We start from the raw sequence: 21,749 nt of genomic DNA on the forward strand, positions 1-21,749 counted from the left end.
TTGATTTTTTTGGTGTCCTTACATGTGAAAGGTTTAGATATAGATATAGAACAGTCTGTATCCTACCAGAGGAACTGAAAATTAAAGCCTTCTCTCATGCTGGGCTGAGATGGTGCTTCAGTTGTACCTGTTTACCACAGTCCTGGAGCAAAGCACCTGGATACAGACTTTTCCAGTGTTTGTTTGTTCTGTCCAGTAGACCTAAAAAAACAGTAGTTCTATTTGAGACAGGGCATAGTCAGCTATGCCCTTTTAACCAGTCTGGAGGTTGGATACTTATCTTGATGAGATCCCAGTTATGCAGCATTAGAGAGCAGATGTTCCTGGTGTAATCTGATAGTAATTTTTACTCTATTTTCTAATTTGTAGTCAAGGATAGATGATTTGATGAGACCAAGGCCTCTGTGAAACCTCCACTCTACTTTACCTCAAGCTGATCCCTTGACCTCAAAGAAAGAACAAACAGTTCTGCAGTAACTTTTTTTTTTTCTGTGTGTGTGCTGTACCTTAGTTGTATTCAGATGATTACAGAGCACCAATGAGATAATTTAGAAGAGGCTTTTTCATCCTTGCTAACCTTTGTCAGTGGTTGGCAAATAATTTATAGCAGATTTAAGCACACATTTTCTAAGAGCAAATTGGAATAGATGTTTTTTGGCAGTAACAAATAATGGTATGCTAAAAATACTTGTTTTGAGAATTGAGATATAGAGAGTAATAAATGAGGAAGAGGAGTTCTGAAGGGGAAGATACCAGTAACTAGCTTGGTTTCAGCATGTGGCAATTTAGAATTTGTCATGTCAAAAAGTTTTTGCACAAATCAGTAGACAGGCAGCTGGAATTAGTGACTGATTTATCCCTGAGGTACAATTAATCATTTGAGGATTGTTGCTCCTGTGTTGTTGTTTGTTTTCCTAACTGGCCCTGACTGTCATAGATAAAATCTTTTGTCTGTAGACCTTTTTAATTTTGTGCAGTCTATTGATTAAACATCAGCACAGGCACACAAAACCAGATGGCATTGTATTTCTCAGCCTGAGAGCAAGGAAGTCAAGGCACTTGTTCATATTAATATATCCTCTTTTGTGGTTGCTTTAATTGCTCACTATTTAATTAGTCTACAGAAGTCCTAATATAAAGAACTTGTGAATAAATGTGTGGTATAGAAATGTTAGTTTCAAAATCTGTATCAACACTTATATGAGAGATTATGATGGTAAGCCTGCTTTTATTGCCAAGGTGTTACAGTAATTTTTGTTATGTCTGTATATAACTGTGTCCTTACTTTCCCTCTGGTTTTACAGGGCACAATGACTACATGTGTCCTGCTACTAACCAGTGCACCATTGACAAGAACAGAAGGAAGAGTTGCCAGGCCTGCCGACTGAGAAAATGCTACGAAGTGGGAATGATGAAAGGTGGTATGTACAGAGCCATCATCACAACTCTAGCACTGCTGTCTGCCTTCCTGCCTTTTAACTTCATTGGGCAGATGATATGGTTTCTAACTAAAGGAGGAAGCTACTGATTTTATTGAGTTGAAGTCTATTAAATAAAAAATGTTTTATTAAATAAAAAATTAGAAGTTCCGGATTATCATGTTATCTTGTCCAAATCTGCATTAAAAGTAAGAGGATCATTGATTTCAATAGAATTAGAACTCCTCTGTTATTATTTTTAACGCAATATTTTTTGGTGTCTCATGGAAGGCTTCAGATCCTGATGAACAAAATTTAACACAAGATTTTACAGTTCAGTGTGAAGAGCATTGGTAGTCTAAAATCGGTCCATGTCTGTTAAATAAATTTCTGGATATGTAATTCTTATTCTGTGAATCCTGGAAGGGAAAGTTAATGTCTCTGCTCTGGTACTGTGCACATGTTTTAGATTTAGTGAATTAATTTAACCCAACAATATTAAAGGCTTACTAATTTTATAAGATCTGAGACAAATGCCACTTTCCTGGAACACATGTGATAATGATGGCTTGTTGTAGCCTGCTAAAAATATCATGTTGCTTTTATCAATGAAGAGTAATCAGTAGCTGTATGGAAACCTCTATCTGTAGGAAAAATGTATCAAGCTAGTAAGTGCTCAGAGAAGGGATTAGGTCCCATGTACTTTGTGTGCAAAGAGCTAGTTAGATTGCAGACTGGTTCTTCCTTTCTTTGGCACACCTAATGGTTATTTATGCCACGGAAAGTCTGGTGCAAGAGAGAAGAGTAGCTCATCACATTTGTTCTTTCCTCAACAAATCATTTCTAAGTCCAGCAAAGGTAGGGAAAGTCTGGGAATCTTAGGAGAAAAAGGGAAAGACTAAAGGAAAAATTATCAGCTGCTGCACTCGAGATTGGATCTGCATTTTTCTCAACTCAAGAATTAGGAAAGAGCCAACACTGATTTTGTTAGTCTCAATTTTGGGAAACAAGCAGGAGTAAGATGTAAAATCTGCTTTTGCTTCTAGAAGTTAAAACAATGCTTGATTTTTTTTTTTCATGAGATCTTGTGTATTAATCTGAACATCCTGGTTTATATGGCTAGAACTCTTCAAAGGGTAGGTAGTTAATATCATACCTATGATCCTGAAAAGATAGAGGTTCAAGAAAGACAAACTAAAACCAGAGAATCCATACATGAATATTCCATGCAGATTTAGTTTTGACCATTGTACATATGGCAGATCATAGCTAGGATTTATAATTATGCTTTATGTTGATGACGTTACATTTTTCATTTAGCACATTTACATCCAATTACACTTGGGTGTATTTAATTAATGAAACACTGTGCCAGTTTTATGTTTTTCATATCTCTTCCCTAGGATGCAGGTTCTAATAGGTTCTAATTTTTGACTATTCTATATGTAACTGTTCTATTCTCATAAAAATTATAAAGATTTCTCAACCAGCATTTTTTAGGTTAAAGTAGTGCCAAAGAAATACTGCGATTCTGTTCAAATTTTCTTTCAAATATAAATGTTCTATTTCATGTTCTCACCTGAGAAAAGTCATCTGGATTTCATCCTTTCCTTTCCTTTTACAATGTTGTAAGATTTTATAGTCACTACAGGAACTGAACTACTAATAGTGCATGAAGTCCATCACTGGTTCATAGGCAAGAGTTTAAAAACAATTATTTTATGAAGTCTTGGAAAAAAATCGTGAGATCCCTCAGTTACAAGTAATAAATCTGTCATACCTGCAGATGACTTCAGAGAAGGTAAAGTTAATGTAAATGAATTAAAACATTAAAAGTTCTTCTGGAGTCATTATTGATCCCCTGTTATCCACATAGATGTGTGGGGAAGAAAAACCTTTCTTCTAAATCTAGATCTTTGTGATTGTCCATTTCTCTGAGATGAAGATAAAGGTTAAATAAATATTCTTGTTGTGTCATCTGGCTTAACCTTTAAATGATAATGTTTAAATGTTTTTAATTTTTAAATTTTATTTTCTGAGGAAAGCTATGAAGATTTCATCTTTTAATAGATATAATAGAACTTTTCTTCACCATATTAAAATCTTGTAGTTCAAGCTTCACACTGTTCTCCAGTAATTCCTAGTTCTGGATCTTTTAGTTTAAATAGTTTAAATAATCACCTCATGTTGAAGGATTTACCTTTTTTTAAGGCATTAATTCTGCCATACACTTGAATATTTGTTTGTGTCTTATCTCACTTTTATCTCTGTCTCCACAATTTGCTTATGATGATATAACTTTTAGATACAGTGGAAAACACATGTAATCTTACTTTCCCCTAAACGTAATCCCAGTTTTTATTCTTCCCTAAATTTGCTGTGGTTTCTCAATAAATTGTAAAAGTTGCCAACTTATGACTTTTATCTGCCATTTAAGTTATATGAGTAATAACTGATATTAATACTGGACATTCAGTAAACTCTGGTTAATTCTAAACATAAGATATGGAATATGGTGTCTGAGGTTTTCCTCACAGAAAGTCACTTAATGCAGAATGAAGAAGTTCATATATATTATTTTTAGTAGAGTGGACACAACTGAAACATGGTTTAGAGGCTTCATGTAGAAAAAATGCAGGCTTCAAGTGGCCCTTGAACTGTGTGGTAGGAACATTTACTTTTGAGTTCCTCTTATGAGTTCCTGTGGAAATGTTATTGATTTTTTTTTTTTTCTTCCCTGTTCTTGGGTCTTTTAAAAACTTCTTTCAGTACTGAAGAGTTATTTTTTTTCTCTCCTCTTGTGTTTGCAAGTGTTTCCTTCTGCATCTGTTACTGTGCTTCTTCAAGAGACAATTAGACTGCAAGAATCTCTGCTGATGCAGTCAGCATCTGAGGCATAATTTACAGCTGTGATATTTTGCCCAAATGCTTCATCCTCTCTTTCTGAATAAACCCAAAGGACCTTAAAATTATGTGTTATTATTTCGTCTGCGCTGCTCTGCTTTTATTTGAGGATAAAGTGGATACATCAAATAAGATCCTTGCTGTGTCCCTTTTACTTTTGTTCCATAGCAGGGGAGAGAAGCCTTGTTTTTGTTTACAATCTACTGATGCCTTCTTGAAGCTTGTTGCTGTTCTGGTTTGGAGAAGTGTGCTCCAACTTTGACATGATGCAGGGTCTCAGCTTTCAAATGGAGTTGTTACAGCAGCTGCAACCCTGACACCCCAACCATACATAAGGTGCAGGTGACCCCTGCTCCAATACAGACCTAGTTTTCTGTTTCTCCATTGTTTTAAAAACTCACTGATGACTTGGGCCCATTTTATAAAACCAAAAGCACCTTATTTTATTGGTTTTTTTAAATTAATTATTTTTATAATTTGGAAAGAGAATGAGAGTTTCTAGTAATTAGCATGCTGCATTCTTCCACTCCTTTCAATGTGTGACAAAACAGTTTTTTCATTAAGTGTTGTGTAGAATCAGAGCAACAGGGTGTTAGTAGAATTTTTGGCTATGGCAAAAAATTGCCATAATGCTAAATGCCAGATTCCTAAAGAAAAATCAATTATTTGACTGATAGTCCATGTTTAACCACCCTGACAGATACATAATTCTCCCAATTGTCAAAAGTTGATGGCTTCCATGTTAGGAATCACAGGAAATGTGGCCATCAGGGATTTGAGTGCTCATGTGCTAGATTCAGTGGTGATTATGTATAAGATGAGGTATTTACTGTCTTTGAACAGCCTGAAATCTCAGGCTGTAGAGAGAAGATTCTGTGTACTGTTGGTTGTGATAATGAAGTTACAGTGTTTCAGCACATTTGCAGCCTACATCCTTCTGTGTTACCCTCACAAATTGTCTGAGAACACTTCATAAACTGCAATACAGTGAAACACTCTGCTGGCCATAACAGAGTGCTAAAACCACATGCCATTTGGCTGTAGAAACTTTCATTAACTTCTAGGGACTGGAGTTTCTAGGCTTCAGTTTTTCTCTTACATTCTCTTGAAATAGTTACGCCCTTCTAAGCCAGTCTGGTTCAGTGCGACAGTCTTGCTAAAGTTTAAGATAAATTTTTACAGGGAAATGAAAAAAAATTTCCATTCTCTCAGAGAAGTACCTTGCTGAATTTTGTCTTTAAATGGAAAGAGTTATGCTTCCTTGCTGAATTCTATATTTATTCATGAAAAAAAGGCTAGAGAGTTATTAAAATCATTCTCAAAAGTAGAAGTAAATTGATGTCTGATGCAACCACTGGACAGGCTCAAGGTCTTCTACATTTTCATGTAATTATCTTTTAATGAACTATTATATTAAAAAGAGAAATTAGTGAATGAAGGAAAATGGATAGTGGATGTGAAATGATTCTGGTTTGTTCGAGGAGAACCTCAATGATACTTATTAGACATACTGTTCTGTACTCAGCCAAATAACTGTGTAGGTGGGGCCTGATAAATGTATGAGGAAATGTACTCTTTAAAATTGTAATTGTTGGGCTGAAATCATGTACTCGTGCATATTTGAAGCAAAGGTTTTTGGGTTTACAGTTTTCTGGGAAAATAAGGTGGAAATGAAATCACATTTTTTAGTGAAGCATTTTTTTCTTTGCACACATGCGAAGAGAATCACTGCCATTAAATTGTCACAAAATACAATATTCCTGTGTTCTGTCCCCAAAATTAGAAAGAGAGACCATTGTTGTGAACACCTTTGCCAAAAATTATTTATCTTCCTATTCCACTTTCTAAAATGATCTCTGCTTGAAGGAAATCTAGGAGGTCTTCTGGTGAGCCACCTGCTGAAAGCAGATTCAACAATGAATTTATACATGGTTAAGACCTTTTGCAGTCAGGTGGAAATGGGATAAAATGTGACAGATTGTCTTATGCTTAGTTATATGCTATAATTGGATATGTAAAAAAAGAGTCTAGAGCTTTAAGAGTGCTCAAGAGGGACTTTATACGAGATAATTTAGTGGCAGGACAAGGGCTAATGGCTTCAAACTGGAAGAGGGTAGGTTTGGATGAGATACTAAGAAGAAATTGTTTTCCCTGAAGGCGGTGGAGAGACACTGGAACAGATTGCTCAGAGATGTTGCCCCATAGCTGGACGTGTTCAAGGCCAGCTTGGATGGGGCTCTGAGCAACCTAGTCTAATGAAAGGTATCTTTGCTCAAGGCAAGGAGGTTGGAACTAGATGATCTTTAAGATCCTCTCCAACTCAAAGCAGCCCATGATTCTGTGATTGTGTGATTCTGGTTCTTCTCTTGGTTAGACATTTACAGTTCTGTTCTAGCACTCAGTCCTGGTATCAGGCCAAACACCTTCAATACTCAATTAACTTAATTCATTTAAAAAATGTAGGAATTTCTTGTTATAAATTCCTTGTCTTTGAGATTTATAACAACGGACTCATTGTCCTAAAATGACTGGCTTTCCCAAATAATGGTTGATGTAAAGGTAGGAAATGTTCCTCTAAAGGCTTTATTGTGATCCCTGAAATGTCTAAAGGCTCATTATAAATATTGTCTAGAAATGGAGCAGTTGCCATACTTACTGTAACCAAAACTTGGTATGAGTTTATCAGGAATATTGGCACTGAAAGGGATTAATTTGAATGATGGACTAATTGAACTTCTCTTGTTTCACTTCTACGTGTCCTAAGATGATCTTTAAAACATGTGCTATGACTGCTAAAGATTGAATACAAAAATAAAGATTAGGATGAATCATGCCTTGCATCTTCATCTTTAATTTAATAGATCATTGATTCTCAAACTCTGCATTATAAACAGTCATTAGTGACCCCAAATGACATTTGCCTGCTTGTTAACAGCTATTTTTTGTCACCAGGTCTTTAAGACTACATGGTAGACCAGTTTTATGATCTGCATTTTACTTAGTAGGAGTTCTGGGGCACTGAGATACGTAGTGTGACTTGGTCAATGAGTAAACTAGTAGCAAAGGCAGGAGTTGAACGAGAATATCTGAATCTAAACCCTCTCTCTCTCCTCTGTTTCCAACAGAAGAGGGTCCTGGTTATGGAAGAGGAATAAGCCCCAGTTTGAAAGAGGATGAGAGATATTTTTTGAAAAAAACTCACATATATAGACATACAGCACTCAGGAGTTGTAAAGACTGTAACATCCAGATGCACAGACTGAACATAAATCTGTTACTTTTTTATAGTACTGAGTGTCTAGATATCCTTGTCAGAAACCAGGCTGTTAAGTACTGTCACTAGGAGGGCAGGTCTGTTTGAGATTAAACAATAAATTCTGATTAATCTTTTTAGAAGATTTCAGACAATGTTTCTCATTTAAACTAATTGTCAACCCACCTGGGTTTTCAGCACAATTTACATTGCTGTTTCGTTTTCTGAAAGAGAAATGGGAATGAAATAAGCAGCTGATTGTCTGAATCATATTCAAAAGAAGTATTTATTAGGCTATAAGATTTGAATTTGGAAAGTGGTGTTACTTTTCTGCGACCAAATAATATATTTATGTAGTAAGATTCAAGCAGAGAAGTTCCCAAAATTCTCAAAAGTCTTTAAAATCACCTTAGAAGGGCCATCATGCTGGGATACATTACAATTCTCAAGCCATTAGTGCTCAGACACTCAGGTTTGTGTCTGTAAGGGAACTGTTGTCTTGTTCACACTGTTTTACTTTTTCAGTCCTTTACTTTGTCTAATGGCAGCACTGACACCAAAGTGAGCCTGGACTCAGTCCCAGAGGTCTTCTCCAACAGTTTAGTAAATCCTTCCCATACTTGACATTTGAAGAGAGGCTTTTAAATTCTTGGCCTCTTCAAACCCAACTTCAGTTTCAGAAAGGTAGGTTTATGTTATAGGAAAATCTGGTTTCTTCCTTTGATGTAAAGGATTGTGTGGCATCTCTGTTATGCCCTTCTCCCTTAACACTTTAATCATCAGTGGGGCAATTGACTCTTTGCCTCTCTGACAGACACCTTCTTTTTTATAATTTTTTTTTACTTACCACATATATTTTGTCTTTTATTGCCAAGCAGGTTTTTTTTTTTCACAAAACAGTAGAGATTCTTTCTCTTTAAAACAGAAATTCTTTCTCTCTGGCAATTTTCAACAGGATACCGATGACGTTGGTTGGTCTTGAAGAGCAACAACATTGTTTAGAAGAGAAGGTGTTTCCAAGCACCTTTGAAACACTCTTTTGACAAACTGACAAAATTATAGGCTGTTAATGCTACAAGGCATTATTACATGTGTATGGAAATGTCAAATCTCTCTTCTCTGGGGTCTGTGACAAGGAGCAGAAGCATGGACAAAGAACCTCTGGTTCAAAGGTTGTTCTAGGCTGGGAGGTTAGGTGGTAAACCATTTACCCATTACTGTTTCCAAACTCAATCTTAGTTCCATTTTTTTCTGTTGTTCTCTTAAATAAAAAAAAAAGAAAAAAACAAAAAGAAAAAAACCAAAAAACCCCAAAATCCCCCAAAAAACAAACCCAAAAAACACCCCAAAAACCCAAACCAAAATACAAACAAGCAAAAAAAAAAAAAAAAAAGAAAGTGGCTACAATCTGTTGTTGATTGATCAAATTTCTAACAAATTTCTAACCAGTTCACAGGGAATATATTTAACTTGAATAAAATTTGAGATTATACCTATGTCTTCAAATAAAAATGCATTTTTCTGTAAATTCACACATGGCCAAGCAAATTGATTGGTCTCCTCCTTTTCTTCCTCTAAATATTCTTGAATATTTTAAATAATACTGAAGTTGTAAAAGTGGGGCTTTGTTATTAGTAATAGGCAGGAAAAAATGGCTGTTGTATGGCTGAGATTCAATGCTCATTCAGTGCATTTTTAATTTCGGATTTTTTGTTTTAAAGATCTGGAATTTATTTTTTGTCTTGTTTTAATGACATGTGGGAAAACACTAGGGAAGTATTTCATATGGTTAACATTTCTTTAACAAGCATGCACTTACAGATTCTTGAGTTGGAAAGGACATTAAAGATCATCTAGCTCCTAATCCCCTGCCATGGGAGTGTCATATGCAATTTTATTGTCCATGTGGAATTTTGTTGCTGATCAGGTTCTAATGATTTGATTATATAATTACTTAGCAGTTTTGAAACCTGTCTCCATGCCCAAAAGTCCAACTGAATATACATATGAAGCTTTATAAAACTGCCTGTGGAATCTTGGCTCTTGCAGCTTTAAAACTTAAATGGAAATTGTTTTAGAGCTTTTTCAAGACGCATAGCACTTCAATTTTTGATAGAATATTGTTTTTCATAGCACTTGACAATGAAGGTCCCTTTAGTGGCTGAACTGTCGAATTAAAATGGATGCATTCATATATTTTAAAAAACCCTTACAGAATCATTGTGGTTTTGGTAAGGAAATTGTAGCTTGATAGAGTTGCCTTTTTTGGAATTAGTGACTGTGCATCACTATTATCTCTTTTTAACAGAGATAAAGTTTTATTAAGTTGAAGGAGATTTGGGAACACTTGCATTTTTCAGAGAGCTACTCATTCCTATTTAGTCCAAGAAAATGAATAAGTTTGTTGTTTATCCATCCAGGGCTTAGGTAAAGAGCTCGTAGAAAGTTCTAGAAATCTCTGATGAATATGATACTTATACAGATTCAGAGACCTTTCTGTCTGTGATCATAAAAGCTGGTGATGTGATGCAGAAAGAATGCATACTCTTACTTATTTTTCAGACTTAGTCTCTACAAAATCCAGTAGTAAAATTGCTAGAGTTGGTTGGTTGGTTGATGTTTTTAAAATCTCAAATTAAAATGCAAATAATAAATTTGTGTGGGACATCTCCTCCAAACTGGTTATGTTCAACTTTGCTTAATGTAGCACCTTTCTGTTCTAAGGTGAAGAAAAGCGAGTGGTAGGCTTTCAGATGAATTAAAAATAAAACTAATGTTGTTATTTAACATCTGGTTTATTTTTAAACCGCTAAATATGTAAAAATGTAAGCACATTTGCCCCCTTTCCTCTGTTATGTAAAATCTTCATCAGATCCTTGTTTTACTTAACAAGGCAGGCCCGGACTAAGTAAAAAGCAAACCCAAAAAACCTCTGATCTTCCAGTAATCTATGTGATGGAGACAGAACATGCTGAAGTTTCCCTACTTATATATATTAACATTTAATAGATTCTGTTGTCTATCACATTTGGCCTACAGCTTTCTAACCATACCACCTCCTAATTTATTCACATTGTTTTTATTCACACCTTGCATGGGGTATTTCATTTGAAATCTTCCTCTATTTGAAGAGAAGCTTCAGTGTTTTGTACCTTGTTCATCTTTTTGCAATTCCCAGTTTCGTAGTTTTGTATCTGGCTTGCAGGCCAAGCAGATAAAGTCAATTTAGATATTTCTTACAACAAAGTTGTTTCACATTTTGAATAATCTTGTTTGTTTTCCTTTTATCCCTTTTTCATTTATTTTTATATCTCTTTTTAATTTGGGAAGAACAGAACTGTATGCAGTGTTCTACAGAACTGTAGTGTGCCTAACGACAATAAACTCTGTGATTTATGAAGTTGTTCTGTCCTCCCTTCCCTTCCTAGTAATTTCTAGCCTTCTATTTACTTTCTAAACTTATCTGATGTTTTTATAGTATTTTTCTAACCCCAACTTCTTGTTTATGAATTATGTCAGCCTATCTGTTTATGAGTATGTTGAACACCAAAGACCCCAAGGATGCTTTCTCCTTGAAAGAAAATTTCTAGATGAGCAGCCTTAAAATTTGGAATGTGAGAAAGTTAACAAATGCCCTAGTTTCTGTGAACCATGTGGTCTTGTTCATGTCATTATATCTACATGTTTCACTGGGCAATTTTAATTCAAAAACATTAAATTGATAGAAATCATACAACAAAAATATCTGTTACAGATAGAGCGTGCCTGCTGCTGAGTACTTCAAGGAAGTTACCAGAGAGAATATCTGTATTGTGACAATTGGCCAGAATAAATCTTGTCTTTTTCTGAATAGCAAGAATCTCCTTCCCCCACCTTAAGAGAAACTGTTTAGTGGTAGGAAAGATTGGTATTGCTAAATGAAAAATGGGAACAGCAACACACTTAAAAGTTTTGGCTTAGAAACAGTTTAGTGAATCGGAAAATGTAGATAGGTTAAGTAATAAGAGTGATGAAAGTTTTACTGAATTTCCTTTATTTGAATAGATCAATAGAATAGAATCTCAAAGCCCACTAGATTTTGAATGAATTAAACATAGAACACCTAATCTCCAAATACTGATTCAGTGAAAATCTCACCATAGTTGAAGAAAGAGGAAAAGAGATTTAAAGATTCTCCCTGTCTCTTGTAGGCTGAAAAGGACACCTGCTGATGTGGTCCAACATTTAAATAAAAGCATGTTTTATGTGAGATGAAAATGCTGCTGACCAAGAATGGGTTTTTTAAAGTTTAAAATTTTGTGGTGTGAAGAGAGCTGAGCAAATGTTAGGTTTCCCTTTCCCCAGCCATTAGAAAGACCTGTAGTGAGTGCTTGCATTTTTATTTTGTTTTGGTTTTGTTTCAAATGTTTTCTCTTCCCCATTTCTCGAATGGTTTGCATCTTTATTCTCTGTAGATACTTCTGCATTTCAAGATGGGACTAGTGCTTGATTTTCGTATTACATGAGAATAAGCCACATCATAAGCTGCCTTCTCCTCATATTAATTCCTTGTGTGCTTTCCTTATTACTTGGTTGTCCTCCCTTGCCTCCACTTGATGATGGATTTAAGTTTTTGACTCAGTCTCAAAATGCCTGTTACTCCTCCACTAGAGCCAGACTTAACCTTCCCTTTATGGCCAGAGTCCACGTGGGTTTTATCATTATATTTTTCTTGTAACCTTTCCACAAAGGGAGATTTTGTTCTACTGCAAAGGTCTTGTGTTGTTTGAATTGGTATGGCTGACTTGATAATATCCCAAGGTTCAGGGTCACACAGTGCAAAGCACATTGCAGAAATGTGCAGTAATGACAGTAATGGTTTCTGTTATGGTTATTTCAGCCTTTTGACAGTAGGTCTCCCACATTAGAATCTCAGGTCACAATTATCTCTCCTTTTCATATTTATGTTTATCTACTTAAATGGCATTCTTTATTGCTGTGTAAGCTCATCTTACAATGGGAACTTTCCTGAGTGTTTTTTATATAATTATGAAGATCACAGGCTCAGTAATAGGATGATGTTTAATTAGAATAATTGGTGACCTTAAGCAAAATATTCTAGATAGTTTTTGAGAGCTGCTCCTGTGATCCTTTTGACTGACCAATATCATTAATTTATCATTGGTAATTTATAAAATAATGGCCTGATAGAGGTTGGGATATATTTTGAAGTTTTGGGCTATAAAGAAATATATAATTATTCCCAAAAACTGACTTCCTTTTGTGGGGCTAAGGCATCTATACAGAGCCCAGTTGATGTAAATTTTAGGAAAGATTCCACTATTTCTGACACTGCACATTTTTTTCTGTCCAACTCCTGGCGTAAGATTTCTGAAGAAGTCTACAGAAAATAAATCAAGAGTCAATGCTGCCTGGGTCTATCAAAAGCATCTGCTGTTGACTGAAGCCAAGTGCACGCAATACTTAAGGAAAGGAGTTCATTGTTTTCTTGTGTGTCTCTAGGAATCCGGAAAGACCGCAGAGGTGGGCGAGTGATGAAACAAAAACGCCAAAGAGAGGAGCAGGATTCCAGGAATGGGGAGGCTTCCTCAACAGAGCTGCGAGCTCCCACCCTTTGGACAAGTCCTCTGGTGGTTAAGCATAACAAGAAGAACAGCCCAGCCCTGTCCCTGACGGCAGAACAGATGGTCAGTGCCTTGCTGGAAGCTGAGCCACCCATAGTTTATTCTGAATATGACCCCAACAGACCATTCAATGAAGCCTCTATGATGACCCTGTTGACCAACCTTGCAGACAGAGAATTAGTGCACATGATCAACTGGGCAAAGAGAGTTCCAGGTAAGGAAAAAAAAAAGCCCTAGTCAACTAAAAAACCTGTAGATCACACACCAAAAAAAAACCAAACCAAAAGACCATGTACTGATTTTCTGACTACTTATTCTTATTTAATTCAAATTGTTCATTTAAGTATAAAAACATTAACCAAATTCACATCTTTAAAAAATGTTAATGTTAATCTGGTCAATAAAATGCTAAAATGCAACAAAAGTGACTTTTGAGGAAAGATTTATTCAAGAAGAGGTATTTTCCCCACTTTATTGAATGCTGGGCAGTGTTTTGTTTGCAAATCCTTTTTTTTTCCATACAAAACTCAGCAAAATTAAAGGTTGAGAGAGATTATTGGTCAAATCTAGTGAATTTGATCTAATCAAATTATGTTAAGTATTTTGATCCACTTAGAAAAAAGTTACTCTCATTAATTCAGTATCACTACTAAGCTCATAAGTGTTAGTGTGATTTATTTAATTTCTGGGTTATAGTTTTCACTGTGAATTACAGATCTTCCATGAATTTTGGGTTTGAAAAACAAATCCAGAATAACAGTTTTAGTGTGATTTTCTTTTTTTTTTTTTTCCGGTGCACTGTTATTCCCTCTTTTTCCAAAAGGAATTACAAAACTATGGGAAATATGTAACATTTTTATTTGACTTTATGTTATATATTCATTCATGTAGTTCAATTAATCAATATAAATTAAATGAGAGAGTAGTTTTATAGTCAAAGTTCATCACCTTTCAAAGTTTCAGTCTACACAAATACTCTTTGTTAGTTAAGAATTAAAAATTTGTAAGATATTTATTGCACATCGTGGTTTTATCATGGTAAAAATACTGGCATAAATGGTAATTTATACTTCACAATTTACTGGAATTCTGATATTTTAAGTTTTTACTGTAGCCATTTATTTAATTAAAATTATGTAGATGCCTAAGAAAGGGATGCTAGAGATGACTAACACAGCTCTCACTCACATAGTGCATTACATCAAAAGAATTACACCCAGGTTATGCCATTTTTCTGTTTTCCTTCATTTAAACTTGGAACGATTGTTCCTGGTAAATCAACAACCATGTCTTTTCCAGTCCTTATGGGTTCCCTTTTAGCCACTTTTCACATGTCACTTTGTGGGCTCCAGCTGTGATCAGTGAGAACCTCTGTGTGTTTCATTTCTCATCATATCTTATAAGAAATCACTTGAGAATTTTATTCTTGACAAAGTCACGGTGGTTGAAGCCTGATCTGCAGTCTGTTCAAGTCAAGGGCCCTTCTGCTCTGTTAATTTAGGTGTGTTTTGCATCATGCCATTACAAAAGTGCTTTTGAAAAATGTGCATAGTGTTAAAGCTATTCTGAAATTACCTTTCTATGGATTTTTAGAGATATATTAGTCTAAGTCTGTTAAAATGAATTAATTTATTTTCAAGATGAATATACCACAATCTAAATTCATATCTTGTCCAACTGGAAACATTTTGTTTCCATGACTTTTTGAGAGTGTAATTAATGAAAATGTGTTTAGAAATGAAGTAACATTGTCAGAGAACCAAGATCTGTTTTTTTATTCATAAATTTCTCTAGAACTGTCTGTCACAAGATGATTAAAACTGACAATGATAAAAAAAATTGCCAGGTTTACTAAATATAAGCTTCAAATTTTAAGAAAGCATCTGACACCAGAAAATCAAATGCATAAGATTATCAACTGTGTATATCCAAAGTATTCTACATTTAAATTTACATTAATTCTCAAAATAGCTCCTAAGGAGAAACCAAGCCAGGTGACTAGACCATGTATATACATTAATAAGTACTGCAGCAGGTGAGGTTTTATATAGCACTGTTGAACTTTGGCTAGAATTAAAAAAACAAAAATCATATGATTTCTTATGTTCTTGACTTACATAACATCTTGGAGATAAAGTACCATTCAGAATAGTCTTTAATAAAATGAGCAAAATCATTACTCTGCTACAAAAATGCTGTTAGGTCAAAGGAATTAACTTATTGTATTTCATTATTCCCTTACTGTGTATTTAGTTTAATGTCTTATGTGGAATACTGTATTTTCTAAATGGAGCTGGCATTTTCAGTGTGATCAACCAAGCATTTTTTGTGCATTTTTTTTTACCATCTTGAGATGGTAAGAGACATTACAAGCTTATGCAGTGAACTCATGGTAAAGAGTGTAGCTTTAAGAAGATTTTGTTGCAAGGGTGAAATCTTTGGCAGTGCTGCTACAATCTTGTATAACTATTTACTACAAGTACAGTAGCTGTACAACTTAATAGCCCTAAAATGGTACACTGGGCATACAGGCTTTGAAGTTTTGAGATGATTCACAGTGCTGTACTTATTTTATGGCTTCATGAACCGAGGAGATAAACATTTTGGCACTGGGTTTGGATTTTTTTTTCTTTATTTCAAAGCCACAGGGGTTGCTATTTTCTTAAGATATTGTTTTGCTATTTGACTTTCTAAGTTACTCTGTTAAATCAGGAACAGTGTGTAAAAAGGCCAATAGCCACAATTTTACAGTGCATTTTAGTGGCACCAAACCTTGAAAAAAAAATTAGTTGGCTTGCAGTGGAAGGAAAGATGTCTTAGATGAGAGTGGTATGTGTTTATAACTTATAGGTGTAGGAATGTTTATAGAGTTTCTAAGTGTAGAAATCCTCCTGCCAATAATTTACACTTATTTTAAAAAAGAAATGGCTTGCAATTCCTGTAATAATTTTTAATAACCCTTTCAAAACATTTATTTTACAGGCTCTTCTCCTTTGCCTAACAGGCTTGCTGTGGAGATTTCTAAAATATTATTAAAAAACTCACCCCATGGCTTCTCTCTTTAATATGTTGAAGTGATACTCTTTGCTCCCCTGCTTCTTAGATGAAAAACAGAGGAAGCAAATCTGTAAGAAAAAGAGAAATGAAAATAGGCATCAGGATCTTATTTTGCAGCTGCTTTTTGCTAATTTAATTTCTATGTTTCAATTAATTACCATGAATGTAAGAGATAAGCATCAAAAATTATAGTGGAATAAAGTAAACACCATTTGAATTTGAACATCAGATTGAGCTGTATCATTCAATAGAATGATTATGAAGGGCAGCAGAATTAAAATTATTGAATATGAATATGAAATTAAAACTTTCTATCCCTGCATTTTCTTCATCTGGGAAGCATCTTCAGTTTTTCTTGTCTACATCTGTAAAACAAAAAAAAAAACACATTCATTTCCATCCTCCTCCAGCTTCTGGGTGCTGTATGAAAAAACACATCTCATACAAGTTTCTTTTTTTTAAGTTAGGAACTTGTAGTGCCTTTTATTTTTTTTTTAAAGTGTGTATTTCCTACTGTACAGAACTTCTAATAAGAGAAAAGGAAGAGCCAATGTGACACTGCTGTTGAAAGATGGGTTGGAGGAGCTAATTCTAAAGGACAGGGAGATTTTATATGCACCAGAAGCTTGTGCCAGACAGGAAAAAACCAAAGCTGAGAAGGAAAAATTCAGCAGAAGTGCTTGTGGAGGAACGTAAACAATACAAAAAAAAAAAAATACAGGCAGTGATTTCACTAGCTGAAGACTGGAAGAAAATTATAGCAGAAGAAAAAAGTTATCAAGGTCTGAATTACAACTCTGCTATTGGAAATTTAAGAGGTATCCTAATGCAGTGGTTTTCAAACTCTGTGGAGTCCCTAGAGTTAGAGATATAGAAGGGGAGATAAATACATCAGGACAAGCTGACCAAGCAACAAGGAGACTCCAACAGTGAGAAAAAGTAAAGAATACAGACAAGAGGACCAGAGGAAGAAGATGCTGTGAATCAGTCACAGGAGCCAACAGTAAATTCAGTAGCTCAATACTGGACTTACTTATTGCTAGGGCTCCTGCTGAAAGCAGTAATTTGTAATTTTTCCACTCTTCCAGGTGGAAGGGTCTGGTTTTTAGCTGCTCCTATTGCCACAAGAAGAACCTTGGAATGTGATTTATACACAATTCTTTCCCATTTCATCTTCCAAGCCACAGTGTTGCAGCTTTATGTCCCACTCTTTCCCCAGGAGTTTCCTGGCAATAGACATTAAAAGAATCTGTTCAAACTGCATCATTATATTTGCATAAAATTTCAATCAAGGGAAACAGAGTTAAGACAGGAAAAGTAGTTAGAGAACCACTTAGAATATTTCTTTAGAGAACCACTATAATATCTTTCTTCAGACAACCTTTGAGTGAGCTCAGAAATACATCTTTGAGAGTTTTCTAAACTTACCTTGCAACATTTCAAAGTTTTTTATTATTCTTACCAGTTTCTTTGCAAATTCCTGAAGCTAATTCTGTAACTTTCCAGATTTTTTTTCGTTGTCCAGAAGAAGGGAGAGATTCTGAAGAATTCATCAGAGGCTGCTGATGCCATTATGCGGGTGCATAGCCAAAATTTTTTTTAAGATTGCTACTCCACACATTATAGAGTCATAGTCCCATCTGTACACAGTGTTTTTAAAATCAAAATTCTCAGTGCTGAACAAGGTTGATCCTATTGAGGCCTTTTCAGAGTATGAAATATTTGAATTTCAAATATTTGAATTTTGGGACTTCCCAGTAAGCTGGCTCAAAAAATTATCTTTAGTAACCAAAATTTATCTACTATGAGTAATATTGCTTACCTGTTTGACATGTATTGATAGATGAAAAGTGACACCAAACAGGCAAGAAGGAGTAACATTTTTTTTAGCTATAACTACTAATATGTTGGAGTTTACTGGTCATTCAATACTGTACAAGTTCAATTGATAGTAAATATTTAAAGCTGAAATTCTATTGGTCTTGGCAAATGGAAAGGCAAAAATGAGCATTTGCAGTAATAATCGTTATATTTTTTAGCCAAAACTTTAGGAAATTAAATACTTAAACAGTAATATTTTATTTATAAAAGATATGATCCGTCTATAAAAACATTTCCTGCTATTTTTCTTTAGCTGATAAATAATTTACACTCTTGGATGAACATATCTGTCTTAGAGTCCTCAGCTATGCTGAACCCTGGAGCTTTCCAAGAAACGCTCGTTAATTTCTACTCTAAGTAAACAGTAAGTAATGATCCCTCCTGATTTATTTATTTCTTAAAATAATTTACAAAAAGAATATGCGATTGTTGGAAAGCACTGATGCGATATGCATGTGCATGTGCACATATCCATTGTTTCTTGCTCACATAATTCACACAAATTGGCCCTTTTAACTTGATGTTTAATAACTTCAGCCTAATTCTTTTAGGTTCTCTCTAGTACTACATTTCTGAGTACAGTCAGCTGTAATTTCAGTTCAGAGGTTATTTTAATATCATTTGTATCAGTTTTCTGTTCAAGTGAGTCTTTCACTAAAATCTCATGTTAGCTATATAGGAGTTTTTAAGTTACATAGAAATAATTAGGAAAGATTTATTGCAGATGACTTCTGGATGGGCTCTTACCCTGTCTGTATTGCTGCAGTGGTGCATTATATGACACATCTGTTACCAGCTCGTTTGTTTTCTGTGATTATCTCTCCGGGAAATGAACTATGTGTGGAAAGAGTATGTTGTTTTGTCTGCGTGCTAGTTATGGACTGCTGTGAATTTAAAATAGTGTAAGCAAGATAAAGAATATCCCACAGTGGAATGGGAGATGAGAAATCTGCAATTGCCTTGCTCCTCCAGGAGTTTGTGCTCAGCTAAGAGTGCCCATAAGGAACTATTGCCTTCTGTTCCTTATGTAAAGTTCTGCTGCTTGTAAGAAATGTCTGACACAGTTGGAGCAGGGAGATAGAGGTGAAATATTTATTACTGTACTTAGACTCTGGGTCTAGACCTAAAGCTTCTGAAGCCTCTTGAGGAGTCCTGGAAACAGAAGGGAGGAATCAATATCTTGACTTAGATTCAGTGTCCAGTTCCCTTTGCCCACCAGAGAGAGGCACAGCTCAGGCTGTCAGAGGTACCCAGTGAATCTCACAGCTATCTGGTATTCCTTGTGAGCAGACTGATATCAAGAAAAGAAAATTAATGTCAGAATTTTCAGTTATTTTTTTCTTTTCAGCTCGAGATTTTTGGTTTGGAACCAAGTGCAGTAGGAAGTCTGAGAACCAAGGTTAATATACAGATGAGGGGAAAAGTGCCACTCAGAATCTTGCTTGTAGGCTATATGTGTTGTGCTCCCTATGGAATTACATTCTAGGGTGTTTAGGCTGATTTGGAAAACCAAAATTCAAGAAATTTAATTTTACTTTTATTCACAAAGATAGGGAAAGTGGTAGAGTGGCTAATTAAAATAGTCCTAGAGAATATTAACTCTTATTAGTAGTCTAATGAAGAATCTTCTGCAACAGCTGCTGTTCCTTAGAAAACATGGCTGCAAATAGAGAATTAGCTATACAGGTTGCTGGCATGACAACCAGGTGTTTACTAAAACCCTGAACAGTCTCTGACTGGGTGTGATCATTGTATCAAAAAAACCAAACTGACTGGAATAGAGCTGAAATTACAATATTGCCATATAATATCTATTATATTAACACTTCATGTCTGACCTATTATAGAAATCTCCTTTGATTGTTGCAAAGGTAGTATTTCTTGTAAGTATCAAATACATTTGTAGGATGTACTCTGCAAGATTGTAATTTCACAAGTATTTATTCCAGTTGCAGTGCTGGCTAGAACAGTTCCTACCTTTGTAATTCTCCCTGTCTTGGGATGGCTGTGCAAGTATAGGGATTTATCTGGATTAAAAATCTTTTGGGTGTGTGTTTTGGGTTGCCAATAACTTCATCCCCAGTCCAGCTCATAAAATAGCTGAGGCAATTGAAATGGAGGGGTGATAGTATATCAGGAATGAATAGGCAAGTATTAATGTGATGGTGCTAGAAAGAAATATTAATGTATATAAACTGCCAATAGTAATATACCACTGTAGAGTAAGCATTCTTATAATTTAATTTCTCTTTATTTTTATGCAGAGAGATCTTTTCAAGTCTCTCCTGTACAAATGGCAAGAATCTTTTGGTTCCTGGCACCATATAGAGTCTTTACCCTGTTTGCTTAAGTAGGTGTTTAGCTCCTACTGTGCATGTTCCTGCTTAATCTGCAGCATAAACTGTAATGCTGTGCCAGAGCTGTCAGGGGTTGGAGACTCATGGGTAAGAGGTAGCACCCCCCAATTTAAGATGCATCCTTGTTCACAGAGGGTCTTTGGTTGGCTTCCATCCCTGGGGTACAAGATGCTTTACTTCCTGGAGGCAAAGACTCTCTGGTTGGTTCTAGAGCATATTTTTTGAAATTTTTTGTTCTTTCTCTTCCAGGTAGGCAGTAAATTCTTCTGGAAGTTCTTTGGGCCAAGTTTGCACTGTACAGCTTGTAAATAGTGACCCAAAGTGACAGAAGCATGTGGCAGCCTTTTGCAGAATCAGCAGTTGACTCTTAGTCTTCTGCAGGGTGGGATTTTACAATGTTAGTGGAAAAGGAAAGCTCTAGTACACTTTATATGGTGATGATGGGATTAAACACTGGTATTAATTGGTTAACATATCACACATTTTAAAACCTCAGCTGACACAGAAGAGCTGCCCATGAAAATCCAGCACAATTATCAACTTGTGACTTCATTTGTTTTCCCACTTGGTAGTCATATAACCAGAGTTATGGAGGATCACTGGCTCCAATATAAATACCAAATGCACTTTTTTCCCCCCCAGGTAAACACTTAGGGTTGTTTAGACTGAACCTTTTGGGAAGAATGTTGCTTTGCCGCAGGGAAGCGTTGACTGTGCCAATGCCTCCCTGTCAGTTTTGTAGAATTCTCTTACAATGTGCCATAGTGATTTCATTCCTAAACTGGTGCCTCAGGATTTTATCTGCTGCATGGGAAATCTGTGAAGCACACTAAAGATCCCTGTTGTGAACCAACCCCTCCCCAACTCCCAACTTGAAAATTCTTAGCCTACAGACAGAAATATGAATTAAATCTGTTATTTCTTTTATATTGCTCATTATGGCCCTGTTTTATGCCTTGCCAGTATGCCTTTTCTTCTCAAAATAGTGGCTTATATTTTGCAGAATTTTTTACATGCTACTTCATGTATTTTAAGTTTTTTTTTGTTCTGCTTTTTGTTTGTTTTCTTCCTTGTCCTCTTGGTTTGGTTGTATTTTGGGCCTTTTTAGTTGTTGATTTTGTTGTTGGTTTTTTTGTTGTTGTTTTTTTTTAAGAGGACACTTCTAACCAGGTGTTTGAACAGACACATTTGAATATTTGAATGAGATAGTGCTAGGCAACACAAATACATTTCCTTTACTGCCTTATTTCAGCAG

The 21,749-nt window shown here is 35.3% G+C and overlaps 1 protein-coding gene across 1 annotated transcript in view; it reads left to right on the plus strand.

Annotated features, from left to right (window-relative positions):
• Positions 1–21,749, plus strand: part of ESR1 (estrogen receptor 1) — a 104,218-nt gene that overhangs the window by 44,518 nt on the left and 37,951 nt on the right. Inside the window, 2 exon segments of the mRNA XM_056488587.1 lie at positions 1,305–1,421; positions 13,078–13,413. Of these exon segments, the coding sequence (XP_056344562.1) occupies positions 1,305–1,421; positions 13,078–13,413 (453 nt within the window).

This window comes from Oenanthe melanoleuca, chromosome 3, assembly GCF_029582105.1.
Source record: "Oenanthe melanoleuca isolate GR-GAL-2019-014 chromosome 3, OMel1.0, whole genome shotgun sequence".
Taxonomy (NCBI): domain Eukaryota; kingdom Metazoa; phylum Chordata; class Aves; order Passeriformes; family Muscicapidae; genus Oenanthe; species Oenanthe melanoleuca.